This window comes from Perca fluviatilis, chromosome 11, assembly GCF_010015445.1.
Source record: "Perca fluviatilis chromosome 11, GENO_Pfluv_1.0, whole genome shotgun sequence".
In the NCBI taxonomy this organism is placed as follows: Eukaryota; Metazoa; Chordata; class Actinopteri; order Perciformes; family Percidae; genus Perca; species Perca fluviatilis.
Window position 1 is genome coordinate 11,345,087 of NC_053122.1, and position 20,048 is coordinate 11,365,134.

Consider the following 20,048-nt stretch of genomic DNA (forward strand, 5'->3'; position numbering starts at 1 on the left):
TCAGGCAGTCACAGTCACAAGTGCTGCTAGACAGTTTATTTGTATTTTTTTTTTACTTAGCCAGACTAGCTGTTTCCCCCTGTTACCAGTCGTTTAGGTTTAGCTAAGCTAAAAGCTGTAAAGGTATGGTATTAAAGTTTCTCTTGATTCCTTCTGACCTTTGAACTACCGTACTATTTCTTACTTCGTAATAGGTTTCCTGGTGTTTTTAAGGAGCATTTATTAGCCCACAGATTTGCCCACTGTGTTCCTCCTTTCTCTGTTTGGGTACATTTAAGTACTTTGGTTTCCTGGCAAAGTTGTTTCTTCTTATTTTCGAAAACAGGTGTCGATTTATGACATACTGTAGATGAGCTAGGTTAGCTAGTTAGCTAAGCCAAGCTAAACAGCTGCTTGCTCCAGCTACATATTAAGCATACAGTACAGACTAACTCTCAGGCAGTTAATAAGTGCATTTCCCAAAATTTCAAACTATTCCTTAATGTAGATATGCAATACTCAGTGGAGCTTCCAGTAAGTGTAACATGTTTGTGTAAGATGTTTTTATCTCTGACATTGAGCCTAAACTACATTCCTGCTTTTTTGTGTAATAATGGATACATCTCATAATCATCATCTGTACAGACCATCATGCATGCACTGTTAAAACTGTCTGTTTTGTTTTTTCTCCCCAGTATAATCTTACTGTAATACTGCAGCTTGACTGTCTCATTCTTATTCATAATGATGGTAATAGGGAAATCAAAATTCTTTTTCTATTACTCATTCAATCAGGTTTTCAAGTTGTAAACTGCCATGTGACTGCACAGTAGTGACTCCCACCCGCTTCAACAACACTGTATAAACCCAGCTGTTCATAATTCAGCATGTAGAAATATAGCAGGTGCATGATTCTGCGAAATGTGTAGGTGTTTCTCTGATTGTCTATAACCACTTTTTCTACTCTGTGTCACAACAAAATAAATAATGCTTGACAGTCAAATGGAAAGTTTGTCTTGTTGTACTTCTGCAATTCGGCCAACAGGTAGCACTGTGGGAGAATTTACAAAACGCAAACAGTAAAACATGCACTAAACTGCACGTGCAAACTTTGGTAAATAATAAACTATGTATTATATTACTACATTTAAAATTATAAGGACATGTGATAGGCCTGTTTGGTTGTGTCTTTTATGACTTATTGTATAACTCTTCTCTACTTCAACATTAACAAATGTAGTGTTTCCTTATATAAAGTCCTAATCTAATCTGTCTGCTGTGCCCCAGTGTGTGTGTGTGTGTGTGTGTGTGTGTGTGTGTGTGTGTGTGTGTGTGTGTGTGTGTGTGTGTGTGTGTGTGTGTGTGTGTGTGTGTGTGTGTGTTGCTGATTATGCAAATAATCATTAGACAATTGTAGCAGGAAGTTTCAGTAGGAAAAAATCCCCCACCAGTTTCTCTGAGTTCCTCATTCTGTGTAACAGTCCACGTCGACTGGCTGATGCACTTGTCGAGCCAAATACCACCAGTCTGTCCGTCCACCAGTTTGTCAGTCAATCTGATGAGGAACACAGAGAAGAAATCTGAGGACTAAAAGACTTCTTCACAGTGGACAAACTGTTTCTCTAACCAGGGATACACTCTGAGAAGGGTAAGCCCAAACGTATGTGAGGAGTGAATGACACCTGTCAGAGATGTGCATTAGGGGATTATGTGCTATCAGTCTGTTACTGTTACATACTTAATTGCACACATACACACACACACACATTATAAGAGTTAAACATATGTGTAATTTGTGTTTAATTTCTGGTAAAAAAAAGAAAAGGGTAAATGTGTGACTAGACTGGGAATTTTAGGTTTTAGTGTATCAATCCATTTCAGAAAGTTACTTTAAATTAAGAGTATTCTTAAGAGTCAAAGACTGTTTCATACTCAGTAAGGATGGTTTTATGGAACTTCAAATATTCTGATTAAAATAAAATGTTGACAATTGTAATAAAACACTGGTTTAGCCTTACTTGATGTAGGTTTAAGGTGGCAGTATGCATATGCCATCAAATTTTTCAATTACTTCAAATTCTGCAGTGGACTATGTCCTCTCCTTTCATTTATTCACCACTCCAGCCTTTGGCTCTGTCCATTGCTGAAGGAGGAAGTTTATATGGTGGTCATAGCTGCTATGCTCTGCTGAGTATGTGTGTGTGTGTGTGTGTGTGTGTGTGTGTGTGTTGTGTGTGTGTGTGTGTGTGTACGTACGTGCGTGCGTGCATGCGTGTGTGTGTCAGCTCCTCAGCCCCTTGCTTTCCAGCTGTTTGCAGAATGTCAAGTTAACAATATAACAGAGGCAATAAACCACTAAAGGATATAACCAGTGAAAAACTGCCAAATTGTTACTTACAACACTTTTATATTCATTACAACACACATTCACACATGTAGGCTACTGTCATCTTGATTGATAAACCTCTTATTTAGTCAAGCTAACAACACACTGTGCACCAATTCTGGTTTAAGGTGTGCCCCTTTTATGTTTGCCAGTTGAGTTCATGGTGGTCAACCCCTGAACTGAATCTGAATATCTTTGGGAACAATAACTCAATACTCAATGCTCTAAACTGTATCATGAACTTAATTTCCTTTGGAATAAAAAGTACTATTTATGTGGTAGACAAGGGCATTTGTAAAGTTGTTCTATGCAGGAGGTTTTAATGCTTTTAGTATTGAATGTATGCTACGTGGCTAGTATGTAGCTTGCAGCATCTCGGGATGGTAATATCAGTCAGTCCACCAATTCTGTCCAGACTGAACTATCTCAACTGACATTTAGCCCTACGTTCCCCTCAGGATGAATCCTACATTTTTGTCATCTCCTTACTTTTCCGATAGCACGTGTCCAACTCAATTCCGGCCCCTCGTTAATTGGGATCCGGCCCGCATACCAATTTAGTTCACAATTAATTTTGGCCCGCCTAGTTTTTGTCGCTTTTTCGGCATTTGTGTCACTTTTTTCAACATGGGCATGTCAGCATGCTAACACTCTAAACTAAGATGAGTGGTGAGCATTATACCTGCTAACATCAGCATTGTTAGCATTGTCAGAGAGAGCATGTTGCCGTGCTACCGTTAGCATTAAGGTGAAAGCACTGCCTCAGAGAGCTGCTGGCATGACTGTACACTATGTTTCTCTTGTTCAAAAAAGTCACGACATATTCAGACTACCGGTAGTCTAGTTCTTCAGTTCTCTTGCCACCTGAATCTTTTCGAGGACTTTAAACATGTTTGTTTTGCATGCTATTACTCAAACCTGTATCGCAAACTTAATTTGCTTGGGAACAAAAGTACAATTGTGCGGTAGACATGTAGGATTGTAGGTGGTTGGTTGTTCCTCTTCGTTGGTGATTCCTCTTGACCTTTGACATGTTACCTACTTTATTTTCTGACTGGCCAGTCACTATTTATGGTAAGAGCCATTGTCTTCTTTACTTCTGTTGTAGGTTTCCTGCCCACAGGACAAGTGTGAACCTCCTGTCACTGTTTGTGTTCAGTCATGCACTTCAGTTTCCTGGAGAATGAGCAGCAGTGTTGTTTTTCTTCTTGTAGAAAACAGGTGCCAACTTCTGCTGCTGTAATGCTTCATTTCCCCTGCATCGTATCAATTCTGTTTATCTAATCTCATTTTAGATCTTCACCTTGTTGTTTAGTTAATGCTCCTATGGCCGTAACATCTCGTAACAGTTGTACTGTGATTCACATTAACATTCCAAGCATCAATCCAGCACATAATCACATATCGAGTATGTTATGTGCGTATCCGTATTATCAGTACAGTATGTGTGTGTGTGTGTGTTATCAATTACTGTATCATCCTTTTTATATATTCTGTCATAAATCTAGAGGGTATGGCAACCAGCAAATCGGTGGAAGAGCGCATCCCATGCTCTGTTTAAATAGAAACATATATCACGACTGGTATTTCGAAACATTTTAATAATCAACCATCACAAGCACTTTATGTTATAGTAAAGTGAAATATTACAGCCAGCTGGACTCAACTGGACTCTTGCATTGTAAACAAAACATCCGCAATTAAGTTGGTGATTCGCATACACACACAAGTTGATAGAAGCTATTAGTTTAATGTTCCGTCAGTTAGTTTAAACATTACCAAACACCAAAACACACAAAAAAACAGCAAGCAGAAAAAGGAAAGAAGAACAAAGCAAAGCTCAAGAAGGGAACAGAAGGGATAAACAATGGGGAAGCATACACTCATTATTTAACCAACGGCATATTGTACTAGATTATAAACCTGAATTTAACTAAGCTGGAACAGTAGTTAAATATTCTCCAACGGGTCCAATGAGCAGGGTTTCTGCAGGATAGGAAGCACAAGCTTCTGCTGGATGTGAACAAAAATCAGTTGAGAGCATCCCTATAACATTTACTTATAGCATAAACTTTATCTACTGTAATAAAAGCCACACTGCAAAGAGGGCACTATGCAAAATAAAATGATGCATAAAACTAGTTTATAACTTTGAACTTTAAAACAGTGTGTGTGTGTGTGTGTGTGTGTGTGTGTGTGTGTGTGTGTGTGTGTGTGTGTGTGTGTGTGTGTGTGTGTGTGTGTGTGTGTGTGTGTGTGTGCGCTTCGCTAAAATAATAATACGGCAGGTGACATTGGGACGTGCGCTAACATTTATTATGCCTTCCTCTACTATGCCCTTTAAAAGTTACTGCACACTGGTAAGAGTCTCATGTCGAGACGAGCTGCCAGCGTGGCTAAAACACAGAAGGTACAAAACTGTCATAAAAAATCCATTGTCAAAAAGGCTACTACAGAGCATCACAGAGCTCAACCATTTTACATTATACTCACTATCCACAATTCCTCCTCTGAAATACCACCATTTGTCACACAGGATGCATCTCTAGAAGTTGAATTTTAGAAATATTTACTGGTCATTTTTTTTTGTTTTGTCGCTTATGTGCAAATGTTGTAATGTGTCAGTGTCTGTGGGCTTCCTGCTGGGTAGCAGGCAACAGCCCAACCCAACCTCAAACTACAATAGAAAACTACAATACAGGAAGTTGCAGCAATACGTCTTTTAATACACTGAATGGACGCGGTGCAGTGAAGTAGCACTAACACTACAATTGAATAGTTTTCTAATGGATCAAAATTATATTTTAGGACTAATGTTACTAATTATGTATATTTCCTATAAAGACCTATATCGACAGCGATGTAAAATTTATTCTCAAGCTAACATGCTTATAAGGAAGTTTTCTATGTGCTCTGACTCTGTGAAGTGCTCTCTGTTTAGAACCTACATCACACCGTTATATACTGCTCAATTGTGGTCTAATTATAAGAAAAGGAGTATGCAGAGGGTCAAGGCAGCATACGATGATGCAATGAGGTTGCTGCTCTGTGTCCCTAGGTGACATAGTGCCAGTCATTTGTTTGTGTCCACTATAGTGCCAACCTGTGAGGCACTCTTAAGACAACTGATGTTTAGTTTTATGTGTCGCCTGGACAAGTCAGAGAACCACATAATTGAAGCCCTAGTTAGCCCTCTGAAAAGCTGCTATAGATACACTTCTAGGTTGAGACAGCATTGGTGTAATAGCCTGTATATCCTATAGGCTAATATGCAATTTTTATGTATTCTTGTATCCCCTTTTTTATACTATTTATACTGTATGATGTGTGATATGGACCTGCGTCTGCAATAAAGCTTTATTATTATTTTGCTCATACCGATCATTTGCAAGCAAAGAAACTCCAGAATTATACCCCCCCAGTCACTGTGAAAACATTTAAGAAACGGCATTTAGGCCTAAAACGAACACAATAAAGACATAAAAACTGTTTACTGGAACCAAGACCAATTAAACCCTTAATTTACAACACCTCCTTTAAGATACATTCTGTGATTTTGTTACAGCATCCATAGGAGTTTCCTCCAAGATCACTGTTGATGTTTTGAAACTCAGCTGTGAACTGTATTAGTAACTTTCAAAACACCATCATATTCTCATCTCCTCTGTAAAGACTCTGATTGCTGCCTGGATTATGATCACTGGCAATGGTTTCCAGTCTAGGAAGTGTGACATCACAGGAGGTCAGGTAGAAGGCACAGAAGTCTGTGCTCCTGTTCCTGGCTTCAGTTCCATACTTAACGCACATACATGAAAGAGCTATTCCTCTCTGCTCAAAAACAAATAAGCCTATTTCCCAAAATGTCAGACTATTTCATTAAGGTGAAGATTCTTATTTTGCATCCTACTTTGTACTTTAATTCAGTCTTGGCTTTTCATTATTTAACCAAGACCGCAATATTTCTGGGTTACGAAAACCTAGCCATAAAACATTAATTGTGTTTCACTTGCCACTAGTGGGTATTGTAGGAAAATAAATGAAATATGACGGTGAACGTTTTGCAGGCTGGCGCCGATCCCAGTTGATGTTGGGCCAGAGGCAGGGTGCACCCTGAACAGGTCGCCCATTAATCACAGAGCTGACACATAAAGAGGGGACAACCATTCACACCTACCGGCAATTTAGAGTCACCAATTTACCGGACATGCACTTTTTTTTGTGGACTGTGGGAGGAAGCCAGAGCACACACAAAATCCTATTTTCTTGAACTGCAAATTACTTGTTTTCCATGCGTTGCCACACTCACACTGCCACACTCGTCACGATCTATATCACAAAAGACCAGCTTGTTCATTTTTATGTATCTGTATTTTTGTGTTTTTTGGAATAGGTGACATGCTTAGTATGGTCTATACAGCATCACAGCTGTCAGTAGACAATGGACTGTATCTTACAGGCTTTATTCACTCCTCATTTGTTACACTTGATGATGAAAGGACTCATCAAGCAGGAGCAAACAAAGACTCATTTGGCCTACAAACAAAGCTGTTAGGTGTTTTTGACCTCTGAATCAGGAGGTGATTTGGGGCTTTTCTATAAAATACAGATCAGACTGTGATTTATACAGCATACGCAATGTCAGTGTGTTACCAATCAGTGTAATGGTCCTTTTCAGACAATTTAATTCATCATGCAACAAGTTGTACACCTGTTCTTGCTTGTTAGTTTCTAGGTGCATTTCCTCTTCGACTTTTTTTAAACACCGAGTGATGAAAAAGGAAAGAAATGAACTCGTTCTGTGTTATTTTTACTTGCAAGAGCCAAAAAGTCTAAGGTGTTTTGTACCAAACAACAAGTGTTGTTTGCGTCAGCAGCTGTAAATGTGTGTAAAAGTTGACTCTTCCTTTTTTTTACTTCCTCCTGCAGGCAGTATGGGCTGTATGAAGTCCACGCTGAGCGAGGGTCTGAGCGGAGGAGTGGAGGGGAAGAGCAGCCAGCAGACTGTACGTACCGACCACACGCACTATGTCAGAGACCCCACCTCCAATACAAAAGACAACACAGTAAGTGGTCAGACAGCTGCACTGAGCAAAACCAGATTTTTTTTTTTTGTTATAGACCATAATACATTTCTGCTCCCTGTCTTGGTGCTGATTTGAATCAAACACATTTTATGGTTTAAACATTAGTAATGTGGCCTGGTGAATTTAAATTTGAACAAATGGAGAATGTTGTGAAATTATTTATTTCTTAAGAGAGTATTTTAAGTCAGATACACCCATTCCTAATGATTCATAAAAATACTGACTCAGATATTTCCTAATGAACAGAACTTCCCTGTCTCACATCATTACTTGTAGCAGAAGGAAATGAACAGATTGTGAAAGTCTGTAGTCCAGAAGTGAAAATAATAGAAGATAGATTGTTTCTGATCCTGAAAACTCTTGGTCTGTCTTTACAGAATAACTCCCTGTTACCTGGTCAGGTGTTCCAAAAGATGGAAGGTAGGCCTATGCCACATTCCTACTTTCTTTCTGTTTGTTTCTTTCTCTCTTTCTTACTTTGTTTGTAAAAGTATGTTAAAAAAAACACATTTTTGCATAGGCTGAGGCTGTTCCACAAGTAGACTGCATTTGTAGACTATGTTTCTACATTCTACATTTCTACCAACACATTTATACGTTCTACATTTCTACAAACACATTACCACAATACTCATTATGAAACCTAGCAAAAGTCAATGTAGTAACATTGTAGCAAAGTCTCTCTTTAAGTGCTCATGCATTTTGGCTTTTTCCCTTTCCTTTATTATCATTTGTGTGCATGTAATGTAATGTAAGTTTACACAGTGAGAAAGCCCAAAGTCCACCCCAAAGGGAGTTACCATCTCCAACAGAAAACACTGTTCACAAATTGCTCCAAATAGCTCTGTTGTAGTCCAGCCTTTACTTCCGTGACAAACATTTTTCCGAATGAAAACGTCACTATTCACGCCACTTCCTCTGGGAATCAGAGGTGGGAAACTACGGCTAGATTTTGCTAACCGAGTTTCCCAGTTGGTGATGCGTTGTTGACAACTGATGTTTGATGTAGGAGACTTTGGTTCACTGAACATACAGTATTTCAATGACAATAAACTGTTTATTGTGGACAAACGCCTCTGCCAAGAAACATACACAGACATAACATGTTTCAAATTATTCATATAAAGGCCCATGTATAAAAAAAAACCACATTATCCGTGTCCTTTCCCGTTGGTTGTCCTGCAGATAACACAAACAAACACCTGTCCATGTGCTGTTTCTATGCTCGTATAAGAAAACAGCAGCAAATCTTTTGTTATTGTGGCCTCCAAGTTTTCACACACCTGATGCTCTAGGCTACGGCCAACCGTTGGTGGCAGTCATGCAACAAGTTGTTATGCCAAACGCCAATATAACAGAAGAAGAACAACACGCATCCCAACTATGTGAACGCTGGCAGTCGGAAAAACAACGTAATCACGGGGGCGGTCCCTGTTATTCCCAGGTAGCAGGAACGCAGCATTAGTCCTTACCTAGGTAATAAAGATGGGAAAGAAGTGAGATGCCTCACTCTGTAGCTAAAACAGAGAGCTCAACACACAGGGTGAAAAGAGGAGCTGCAGCAATGTGCAGTACAAGAAATATATTGTGTGTTTTTTGAAAATTAAGCATTATGTAAACCTATTCTGGTACAACCTATAAATACAATTATGAACCTGAAAATGAGCATTATATGAGGTCTTTAAAATGAAAAGAACATGTATTACTTACACAACTGGTGGATAGTGAAGTAGTATTGTGGGTACCTTTTGAGTAAGACTAGCTCTATTCCAGATATAATTACTTATATGTTTATGAGCCAACTGAAACAGGAAGATGGCTCCTTGATAACCCCAGTGTTACATCTACGGTCACATTGTAATACATAGTTGAGGTTGCTCGTGAATGGTTCCTTATACCTTATGTAGTCACTATATGTGGGTTTGTTCATCATGTCTTTAACCTTTCTCTGGCCTGAGTGCTATGTATTTTATTGTACAGAATCTAACATGTCAATATATTTGTCTGTTTCCTCTCTTAGAGCAAAATGCGGTTTGTAAAATTGTGATCAGCATATACCCGTATGAAGCTGCGCATCCCGATGACTTAGGATTCAAGAAAGGAGAAAAGATGAAAATCTTAGAAGAGTGAGTCTCTGATGTTGATGGTTGACTGAGTCAACTTCAATAAATGTTATTCATCATTTATGTACTTGCATCATGAAAGGCGAGAACCAAAGAGGACCAGAAATTACGAAACTGAGCACTGTTTCAAAAGTTCATACCATGAGAAGACTGTCAGAGTCGATACAGTTTACCATAACCTCTTCAACCATGATGGACCCAATGATCCATCCATCATTACAGACTCTTGCATCACCAAAAAGTGTTCAAACTAACACAGCTTACTTTAAATTCTGGTGAATATCCAACAGTTCAAATGAGCCCAATATATTTCAGAAGAAGTAGTCATTAAAGGATGCTTAAGACTGAAGAATGCATATGTGATATTTTTATGTAAATGTTTTATTGAAAATCAGGGTTCAAGCAGCTCATCTAGCACTTTAGGCCACCTAGATACTGACAATGAAACAAAACTATAGTTGTGCTAAAATAGATTGATATTTCCTGCAGACATGGAGAATGGTGGAAAGCAAAGTCACTGACAACCAACAAAGAAGGATTCATTCCTTGCAATTATGTTGCCCAAGCTGACACCATGGAAACAGAAGAGTGAGTAACTGCATGTAAATAAATTACATTTTGCTTTTGAAAAATGATGTTTGATTTGACAAACATTTTGATTCATGCTGAAAATTTACATTTGCAATATGAATCGTAGAGTGAATAATATTGAAAGCTCTTATTTATTTATAGACCATATTTAATCTATACTGATCACAAAGGAGGATTTCCAAGCTTTGAGACCATGGAAGCAATTTGCAATTTGTAAAAATGCGTAAAAAGAATGTCAATATAAATATAAGAAGTATTTCCATTTTGAATATTCAGTGTATTTCTTGTTCATTGCAGGTGGTTTTTCAAGGACATCACGAGAAAGGATGCAGAACGGGAGCTTTTGGCGCCAGCAAACAAACCAGGCTCTTATCTTATCAGGGAAAGTGAAACATCAAAAGGTATGGAAATCACAACAGCCTTGAGAGACCGAGATACATTCACAAACATTCCTCACTTTTCAATGTATTGACTTCTTCCATTTTCATTTTGAATCACTAGTCACTCTCTTTTGCTTGCTGATTTTTCCACAGGAAGTTACTCATTGTCCATCAGAGACATGGACGCCCAGGGAACAGATTCAGTCAAACACTATAAAATCAGGAAGCTGGATAATGGCGGCTTCTACATCTCTCCAAAAATCTCCTTTGGCGACATCGGCAGCATGATCAAACACTACCACAGTGAGTACAGCTCTGCAATGGAGGTGCTTAAAATCCTTCCTTCAAAAACTGTCACCCTATCCCTCTAATATGGTACTGAGCCTTTACTCCAAAAAACGACCCCATAGGTTGTTTGTACAAGCAGCTTATTACAACCCATATTTACTTTATTGTGGCGGGGCCCCCAAGAGGGGGGGGGGGGGGTGGGGGAAAAAAAAAAAAAAGAAAAAGGTGTGGGGTAAAAGGAGAAAAAGAGGGAGGGGGGGGGGGGGCGGGGGGGGTTTTTGTTGGGTGAAAGAAAAAAAACCCCACCCCCTCTGCTTGCCTTGTTTTTTTCTTCCAAACAAAAAAAAAAAAAAAAAAAAAAAAAAAAAAAAAAAAAAAAAAAAAAAAAAAAAAACCAAACCCTAAACTCACCCTACCGCCACTGTCTTAATTATTATGTGGGTTTAAATGCCGTTTGGTGGGGTGCTGCGTTGGGTTGCGTTGCTTTGTGGGTTGTTGGGGGGGGGGGGGAAACAAACAACCTGTGGCCATTTGGCCTGAGGACTTGTTGGGAGGTATGTTGATTTTGTTATTAGCTGTCTAAAGACTTTACTTATAAAAAAAAAATAGATTTATTAGCACGTTTTATTCATTAAGTTGACCACTAAAGCAAGGATACTGTACCTTAGTTCTCAGTGTCAGCGTTTGTGTACCTTCCAGACAAAGCGGATGGCCTGTGTCGTAAACTGGACCGTGCATGTGTGAAACCCAAAGCTCAGAAGCCGTGGGATAAAGATGCCTGGGAGATTTCCAAAGATTCTATTAAGATGGTGAAGAAACTCGGAGCAGGGCAGTTTGGAGAAGTCTGGATGGGTGAGTAAAGAGAAAATGATTTCTCTTAATTTAATCAATTGGGTTGACTAGACACGGCTCTTATGCTGTGTTCACCCCCTGTAGGACACAAAAATCCCCTAAAATGTCTGAGAACAAAAAATAGGACGAGGACACAGAATCAAGCTTTGAGCGGGTTCATTTATAATAGCACCTTTAAATATCCTGCAAATGGTACCTTGACTTTTTGTGGTTGAGTAAATGGGAGTGTTTCTTGTTCAGTTTTGCACATCTGAGGATTTATAGTATATACGACGACGTTTCATTCACGGGATTGTTCTGGTGCCGCCGGAGGTGCGCCGGATGTCCCTCATCTTCCGCTTTCTTTGTGTTGGAATTCTAAACTCCGATCGATTTATGAGGACTATGGTTAACTGCTCCTCAGATCTAAATCGAGACAGCTAGCTAGACCATCTGTCAAATCTGAGTTTTCTCTTGCATGACCAAAACAACTTTTGAACGTACAGGTTACACCAAAACAAGATTCTTCCCGAAGCTATTTTGCAGAGGCACCGTGGCTCCCAAGATGCCCCAAGATGATTGTGATTGGTTTAAAGAAATGCCAATAAACCAGAGCACATTTTTCTCCTATCCAGAAATGTTGTGTGGTCTAGCCAGACCCTCCTCCGCACCACTGTGGAGATAGCAATGCTGGCAATGCGAGACTAGAGGATTTCTAATTCCTGTGTCTCATTTCTGTAAATTCATTGCTGCAGAAGTCAACAGTACAGGGACGTTCCATTTCCTCCTAATTGAAACAAAAATGACTTCCTTCTTTTGTTACCCATTAGGTGTATTTAGGTCAGAACTGACTGCTTTCTCAAAAAATATATTCAAATGTGTCCATGCACGCTTCCAAAGAGTGGGCGCATTCATGTGTGCATCACTGTTTTATCATCTATATAGGAAGGTAGGTTTGAGTCTGAGATTAGGAATGGTGATGAGACACACACACACACACACATGCTCACAGTGGTGTGTAGAGAGGGTTAACAGAGGAACTGGGTTTTATTGCACAGTTTTATGTGCAACCTTTGTTGTGGTCTGATACTTGGGATTAAAGACTGTCAGGTTGTTTAAAAAACAACATATTTCTATGTTTTTCCTCGAAGCACTGCGGCTGCAATTCGTTGTAAGAAGAGGGAAGTATTAGCCTGAGAACCAGACGACTCTGCAGAGCTCATGTATCATTTGCTCTCATGTAAGGCATAAGACCATGACTGACAGATGAGCATCATGCTTGAATGTAGTTACCGAATTTAGTTACTGGACGTAGCTTGCATTCTCCATCCAGCGCAACTCATCAGGCTCACGAAACTCAGAGCAAATTGTCAAACTAGGCGGTTCCAATCAAATACGAATCACGATTTTGTCACTGTATTGCCTATTTCTCGCCAAAAAAAAAATTTGTGTACTGTTCAGCTGTAAGTTGAGGTTTGTGACCCGTGAAAAGTGAAAAGGCTAGTTTATGAATAGATCTTTGGTTCATGAACTTTTTCCAAAGCCATCGGTTGTGTCACCCTTTTGCAGCTGCTGTGTGAGAAGGGAAAAAACCTGTGTGGGTCTGCGGGTTTTTAAAATTGAGCTAATGGAACGAATGGCAGAAATAGCTTTTTAAAAACGCAATTCACTGATTTTACACATCAAGATCAGTTTGCTAGTCATGAAGAGTACTACCAGTGTGTAAACAGTTGTATAATCTGTGGTTCTAAAGGGAGCATTGTTATCATTAGCGCTCGTGGCTGACGATATGATGATATTAAGTTGCATTATGGGAAATGTAGGATCTAGTGCTTTTGGAGCTTGGCTAACAGTCATGATATCTTGAGTTTTACCTCTTCAATTTTGATCAAACCTTTACCTTTATGGAAGTGCAATACTAAATTGCTGGAGAGTCCCTTTAAGTTGCTCAAACTATTATAGACACATATTTGTCCATAACATTGTGCAATATTTCAGCTTAATTTTAACTAATCCTCAGATTATGTAAACACACAATCATTTATTTTCTGTTAGTGTCATGCATTACTGGTTGTGCTGTGTGATATTTTTCTCTGAACCTTCAACAGTAAATATAGTGTTGCTTTCTGTGATTTAAATTTTTTCTCAAGCTCTTATATATCTCACAAGTCTTATGTGAAATGGAGTAATAATCGGTCTATGCAATGTATACATAATGTGTATCTTTCTTTATCTGAAAACAGTCTACTGACTATATATATAATTTGTAAATGGTTTTACACATAAGGGTTGAATAAAAAAAACTGTTCAAAAAGTTATATTAGAATAAGAAAAACAAATTTCAGAGTCATAGCCTGTTTGAGATTATTCACACTGAAAGACACTGATGGCAAGCAGAAATGTAAAGCAGATGGTTTCATACTTTCACAGAAATTAATGAACATTCTCCATCTCCCCAAATCTCTCTATCCCCCTCTTCCTTCACTTTCTGCGATAACAGCTTACTACAACAACACAACCACAGTGGCGGTGAAGACTCTGAAGCCAGGCACCATGACAGTCGAAGCCTTCATGGAAGAAGCCAACGTCATGAAGACGCTGCAGCACAACAGGCTGGTGCGGCTCTACGCTGTTGTCACCAAGACACCACCCATCTATATCATCACTGAGTTTATGGCAAATGGTAAAGAAGCTTCAACTTTAACACATGTAGCTGATTTCCTCTTCCAGTATTTGGAGCAACTTCCAATGAGTGCAGCAGATTATTAGATATTCAGAATAAGCATCCAGAAATTAGAATTGCAAATGTCAGCAGCTTAGTATTGTGACATACAGTATTCATGTGCCCACACATTGATCCTCCTTGGACATAATTCACAGAGGAGGATTAGCAGGTTTGCAAAAAATAAAACATTTAAAAACGTTTTGCACAGCTGATATGGAAACTTGTATAAGTAAGTATGCAGTACACCACATACATGGACACAGACATACAAGACACTGACATGTTTCTTTTTGTGTCTTTTCTTTAGGGAGCCTACTAGACTTCTTAAAGAGTGATGCAGGATGCAAACTGCAATTACCCAAGCTCATCGATTTCTCAGCACAGGTGATATGCACACTGACCACAATACGCTGACTTTTCTCACAGCTCCGCCATGGTTGTGAAAAAGATATATATTGGCGCTTACCCACTGCTAGTACCAGCTCTACTCGGCTAGGCTCGGCTCGGTGGCAGTGCCCCATCCTTTTTCCATTGCAGATTTAGTACCTTGTGCGTGAGGCGAGCGTGGCTGGTCGTCATTACTGCGCAGCTGCAAACTGAGCTTGACAGCGTAGATGTGACGTGAGCAACCTGCCTGAAAGTTGTAAGTCTTCTGGTAGCTGTGCCAAGAGAAATCTCAATCATTCCCAATCTTGCAGAGACGGAGAGCGTAGGTATATGTAAGGAGATAACATAAGCACAGGCTAATTATTGCTAACTAAAATGCTAGTTAAGATTAGTAATTAAACTTAAACAGCTAATGTAAGTCGAAACTGCCTGCGAGCTTCTCCTGTACTGTATGGTAATTTGTCTACTATGCGACAGAAAGTCACGTGGTTATGACACAATCGTTGGCCTATTTTTACAAAAACGCCTGCTACGGAGCCATGAGCATTCCATTGACTGCCATTCATTTTGGCGTAACTTTGACAGCAAATAACTTTACATCTGAAGCGTTTAAAGACTCTATTTGTCCATTGTTTATTTCTAAAGAAACACGACAATGTATAATATTATTCCATTACCTTGTATCTCATGTTATGGCTCCTTTTTTAAAATAGGCTAACAATTGTGTCATAACCACACAATTTTCTGTCGAATAGCAGACGAATTACCGTATAGTCAGGAGAAGCTCGCAGGCAATCAGTAGTCTGCAGGTTTTCACGTTACCTTTTGGTATCGCCTTAGCTCGCTTGGAACCGACGGAGGTGATACTAAAAGAAGTAGCCTAACTGTTGCCAGGTACAAGGGACTTTTTTTCATAATGGAAAACAGGGACAATAGGATCAGACCTTAAAGGGTGCTCAGCCCCTAATGGAAATGTGACACATAGGGTGATATTTAGCGGGTGCTGAGCTTGAGCCCCCCTAAAAAAGGTCTAAAATCGCCAATGAAGGAAAACCAAAAAAGGCAAGTAGAGTCGAGGCGAGTCGAGCAGGTACTATGTATGTCACTATTTCCATTGTGGAACTGAAAGGAGGAACCGTAACCAAAATGCTGACACATCACTGATAAAGTTTCTAATAATAAACAAATAATTAATGAGTATTTACTGTGATTAAAATTGAGCACTTCCTTCAAGGAAATTATTGCTTTTGATATAATTAGTAGCAAATGATGTCATACTTTGCAGGAAACCTACTAGTATGAGGAAATTACAGACTTTCCAAATAAAGCTTTACTGTAATCTTCTTCCTTTTTTCCTTGAAAACTCAGCTCACACGGAAAAAGATTACTCTTGCTCTTTGTGTAACTTAAGGTTAAATGAAACAAAGAACAAAAAAAAATGTAATGTCTTATTTCACTATTTCTTCTGAGCAACAGTCAAAACCGAAAATGTTCAGTTGACAGTGATATTAAACAAAGGAAGGCAACAAAATCAGCACGTGAGACACCGAAACCAGCAATTGGCCACTCACACAATATCTTTCGAATCACAATCTATTTGTGTCAGCACCAGTTTGAACTGGATTTTTAGCTTGTTTGTGCCCCCATAGACCTGTCTGAATCGGTCTATAGAACTATAGTGTCACTTCACTAGCAATTAACAGTCTTTTTTTAGTCTTGCTCATCTGTTTGAATGAAATTTGGTAATGACCATACAGTGCCGTTCTTTTACACTATTTGTTTGTGCTGTTGCAGATAGCAGAGGGCATGGCGTACATAGAGAAGAAGAATTACATACACAGAGACCTGAGAGCAGCTAATGTCCTGGTGTCAGAGAGCCTGATCTGTAAAATAGCTGACTTTGGCCTGGCAAGAGTCATAGAGGATGACGAATACTCTGCCAGAGAGGGTAAGGTGTGTGTGTGTGTGTGTGTGTGTGTGTGTGTGTGTGTGTGTGTGTGTGTGTGTGTGTGTGTGTGTGTGTGTGTGTGTGTGTGTGTGTGTGTGTGTGTGCGTGCGTGCGTGTTTGTGTCTTTGTATGTTCCAGAATGTGTGTGAGTCTCCATTGTTGTCTGCAAGATGGTTTTATTTACCCTAAAAAGTTAGCTGACTTCCTCACTGGATACTTGTGACACATTCAAATAAAAATCCCCTTTGAGGGCTCCAAGAAGAATTGACCACTTCTTCACCCTATGTGTTTTGTGAAAAGCCAGACTTTTGGTTTCATTTACAGGTTGCTCCACTTTTTTAAGGCCAAATTGTGTGTGCACCCATACTGCAATGACCAACGACTCTGATGGCCTCAAACCACACATTTCCTTTCATACTGACACCAGCCTAGGGCACACGACACAGTTTAATATACAACGCTGCACAGAGAGATAGGTGGGAGAGAATGTGCGTCATAAGTTGAAACCTGATTGATCACTGATCTGGAACCAGGAGACACTGAAACTACAGTAATAGGAAAATTAAAAATAAATGCAAGTACACAGAATCTGAACCGTCCTTTACGTCTTGCATGTAAAGTGTGGGTGAGATGTGTGGGACTGTTTAGGAGTAACATGCGTGTGTCCTCCGCAGGAGCCAAATTCCCCATTAAGTGGACCGCTCCAGAGGCCATAAACTATGGATCCTTCACGATCAAGTCAGACATGTGGTCCTTTGGAGTTCTGATCTATGAGATTATAACCTACGGGAAAATCCCTTACCCAGGTACACGTTAAATATACTGTGTGTTATAGATATGGGTCTTTATTTTTACCATTGTTAACTGTGTGTTGATACTCATAACATATTCATCCTATTTTGTTATACTTTGATTATCTAGTGGTGACAATGTTGACATACAGTACTATCAGCTGGAATAATACAAGTTTTATGATTCAATTTTGATAGAGGGTCCCTTTTAAATTCATAGCCTCAGAATTGAGTAATAAAACTGGACCTTCCAGAAGGCCCCTGTAATGTCATTAGATATTGTGCTTTAGTAGTGGATATTGGCATTTTCCTAAAATAAATAAACTATTGATCAAATTACCACAAACCAAATTAACATGGGGCTTTTGTGGGCATCTGGAGATTTTGGATCTGCGGCCCATGGGGTAGTTACCAGCTTTGTTTGATTGGTAAGCATTAGTAACCAAAATGAAATAATAACATTGGGCTCTTAGTGTTATGCTGTTGTGAAGCTTTACTGCCCTCTGCTGGTGATTTTATACTCAAGATGATGACCATACTTTATGTGTGCGTATATATGCAGCATGTGTGTTGCCTCTCTCTAAACACTCCTGTATTCAAACCTTCACGTCTGTCTGTATTGTTCTCAGGTATGACTAAAGGAGAGGTGATCTCCTCGGTGCAGCGCGGCTACCGGATGCCTCAGCCCGACACCTGTCCCACTGAGCTCTATGATTTCATGATGTCCTGCTGGAAAAACAAACCTGAAGACAGGCCCACCTTTGAGTACATGCAGAGTGTCCTGGATGACTTCTACACCGCCACAGAGGCACAATACCAGCAACAACCATAAAAAGGGACACTTTCAGCTGGACAAACAATCACATTCACTCCAGATTATGATTGGAGCTGATTTTGATATGTTTTTATTTTTGTAATATTTTGTATATATGACACATTCTATATATCTTTAATATTTGCTTAATAACATGCGGTATGCAGGACCAATACAATAGTTTAATCTCTCCTCTAACTGTATTCAGGGAAAAAGCAGGGAGGGATTTTGCACAAAATTGATAAAAACAGAAGAAAAAAAAAATATCGAGAACATGTATTATTTTCTTTTTACTTTTTGACACTAGAGTCTTGTGCATAGGCATTTAAGTATTTGGACCAAATCAATTTCCATATGTGTTTTTGTACAAATGGAATGAACAAACAGCTGACATCATACAAAGAGTTTGCAAACAGCTGCGTCATAGAGTCTGGGTCTGTAAATAATGTGGCAAAAAGGGAAAATGGACATGCTGCATGTACATTAGGAATAGCACGTCTGGTCACCTTTTCATATTGAGAAAACATTTCGAGATCAAAGCGTTAATTTCAACATGATAATGTCTCGTTTTTTAAATGACTGAATTGTTCTTTGATCATGTATTCACAAAAACTAAGGTCCATCTCCTACTGTAGGCTGTCATTAGCAGTGGCCTTTTTCAAGTAGAAAACTTAAATCTTCTATCTGGCCCATGTGTGAAGAGCAGCATTATATGTTGTGATGTTCAATAATAACATTTCCATTTGGGTTGATAGTAGAGGAGGATATTACACAAATATATACATGTAAGGTTATGACTATCCATTTTACATTTCATGAGAAATATTTCAATTATTTCATAAGCTGCTCTACCAATGGGAATTGGGTTGCTCTTTCATTGACCAGTGAAGGATTGATCACCTTAAAGTCCACTTCATATTGAAGTGCTGTAGCTCTTGCTTTTTGTTTGTTTGTTTGTTTCAGAAAGCAAATGTGAAATATGTTCTCTGTATCATTTCATCATTTCAAATATGCTATTTTATAATCAAATGTGTAATATTGGATGGCTTTTGGTATTCCTGAGTAAAAATAACTTCAATTTAACTTTAAATGTACCCTGTAGCCCTGCCTATGGGCTACTTTGAACATTGGAACATTGAGCTGTACATTTTGTGTGGACTGAATGTGTGTGCAATAACATTGTATTCTGTGTTGGATGTCTTTGTATATTTAGCTCATAATCTAAAGGTTTAGCTGTCAGTAACTGCATGGCCTATTTCTCGCTTAAAATGTTTTCAGAAAAATGTTTCAGTGAACTATCTTCATAAAATATGAGATCGTATTCCATGTCATTCAACCTCACTTTTTCCCCAAAACAAACTGATCAAAGATTTTAAACTCAATTTGTCACGACCTCCTTGTATTCAAGATAATTTCAGTGATTTGAGAGAACTATAAAGGCACAAGCTTAGTGTAGCTTATGCGTAGCTTCATGTCCTTATTGTCAAAAAGTACACCCAAAAGAAAGGATAATAACATTTATATTTTAGTAATTTATTATTTTAACATTGTATTCAGAATTCATTGCATATTCATTGCATAAAATGTAGGCCTATGATAAGCAACCAAACAAAGATCAGTGGCTCTATATGGACCTTTATTTAGTATCTTTCTTTAACAATCATTCTGAGACCACACAATACTGGAAGAGAAGTGAGGAGCATGTAGGCATTGTTGGGCTG

At 38.9% G+C, this 20,048-nt stretch overlaps 1 protein-coding gene across 1 annotated transcript; it reads left to right on the plus strand.

Annotated features, from left to right (window-relative positions):
• Positions 1-1,358: 1,358 nt before the first annotated feature.
• On the plus strand, positions 1,359-19,610 carry lyn (LYN proto-oncogene, Src family tyrosine kinase). The gene is made up of 13 exons (XM_039816745.1): positions 1,359-1,627; positions 7,292-7,428; positions 7,827-7,869; positions 9,470-9,575; positions 10,062-10,160; positions 10,461-10,564; positions 10,697-10,846; positions 11,531-11,683; positions 14,163-14,345; positions 14,695-14,771; positions 16,569-16,722; positions 17,397-17,528; positions 18,143-19,610. The coding sequence occupies exons 2-13, from the start codon at positions 7,297-7,299 to the stop codon at positions 18,343-18,345; spliced, it is 1,536 nt and encodes a 511-aa protein (XP_039672679.1). The 5' UTR covers positions 1,359-1,627; positions 7,292-7,296; the 3' UTR covers positions 18,346-19,610.
• The last annotated feature ends 438 nt before the right edge of the window (positions 19,611-20,048 follow it).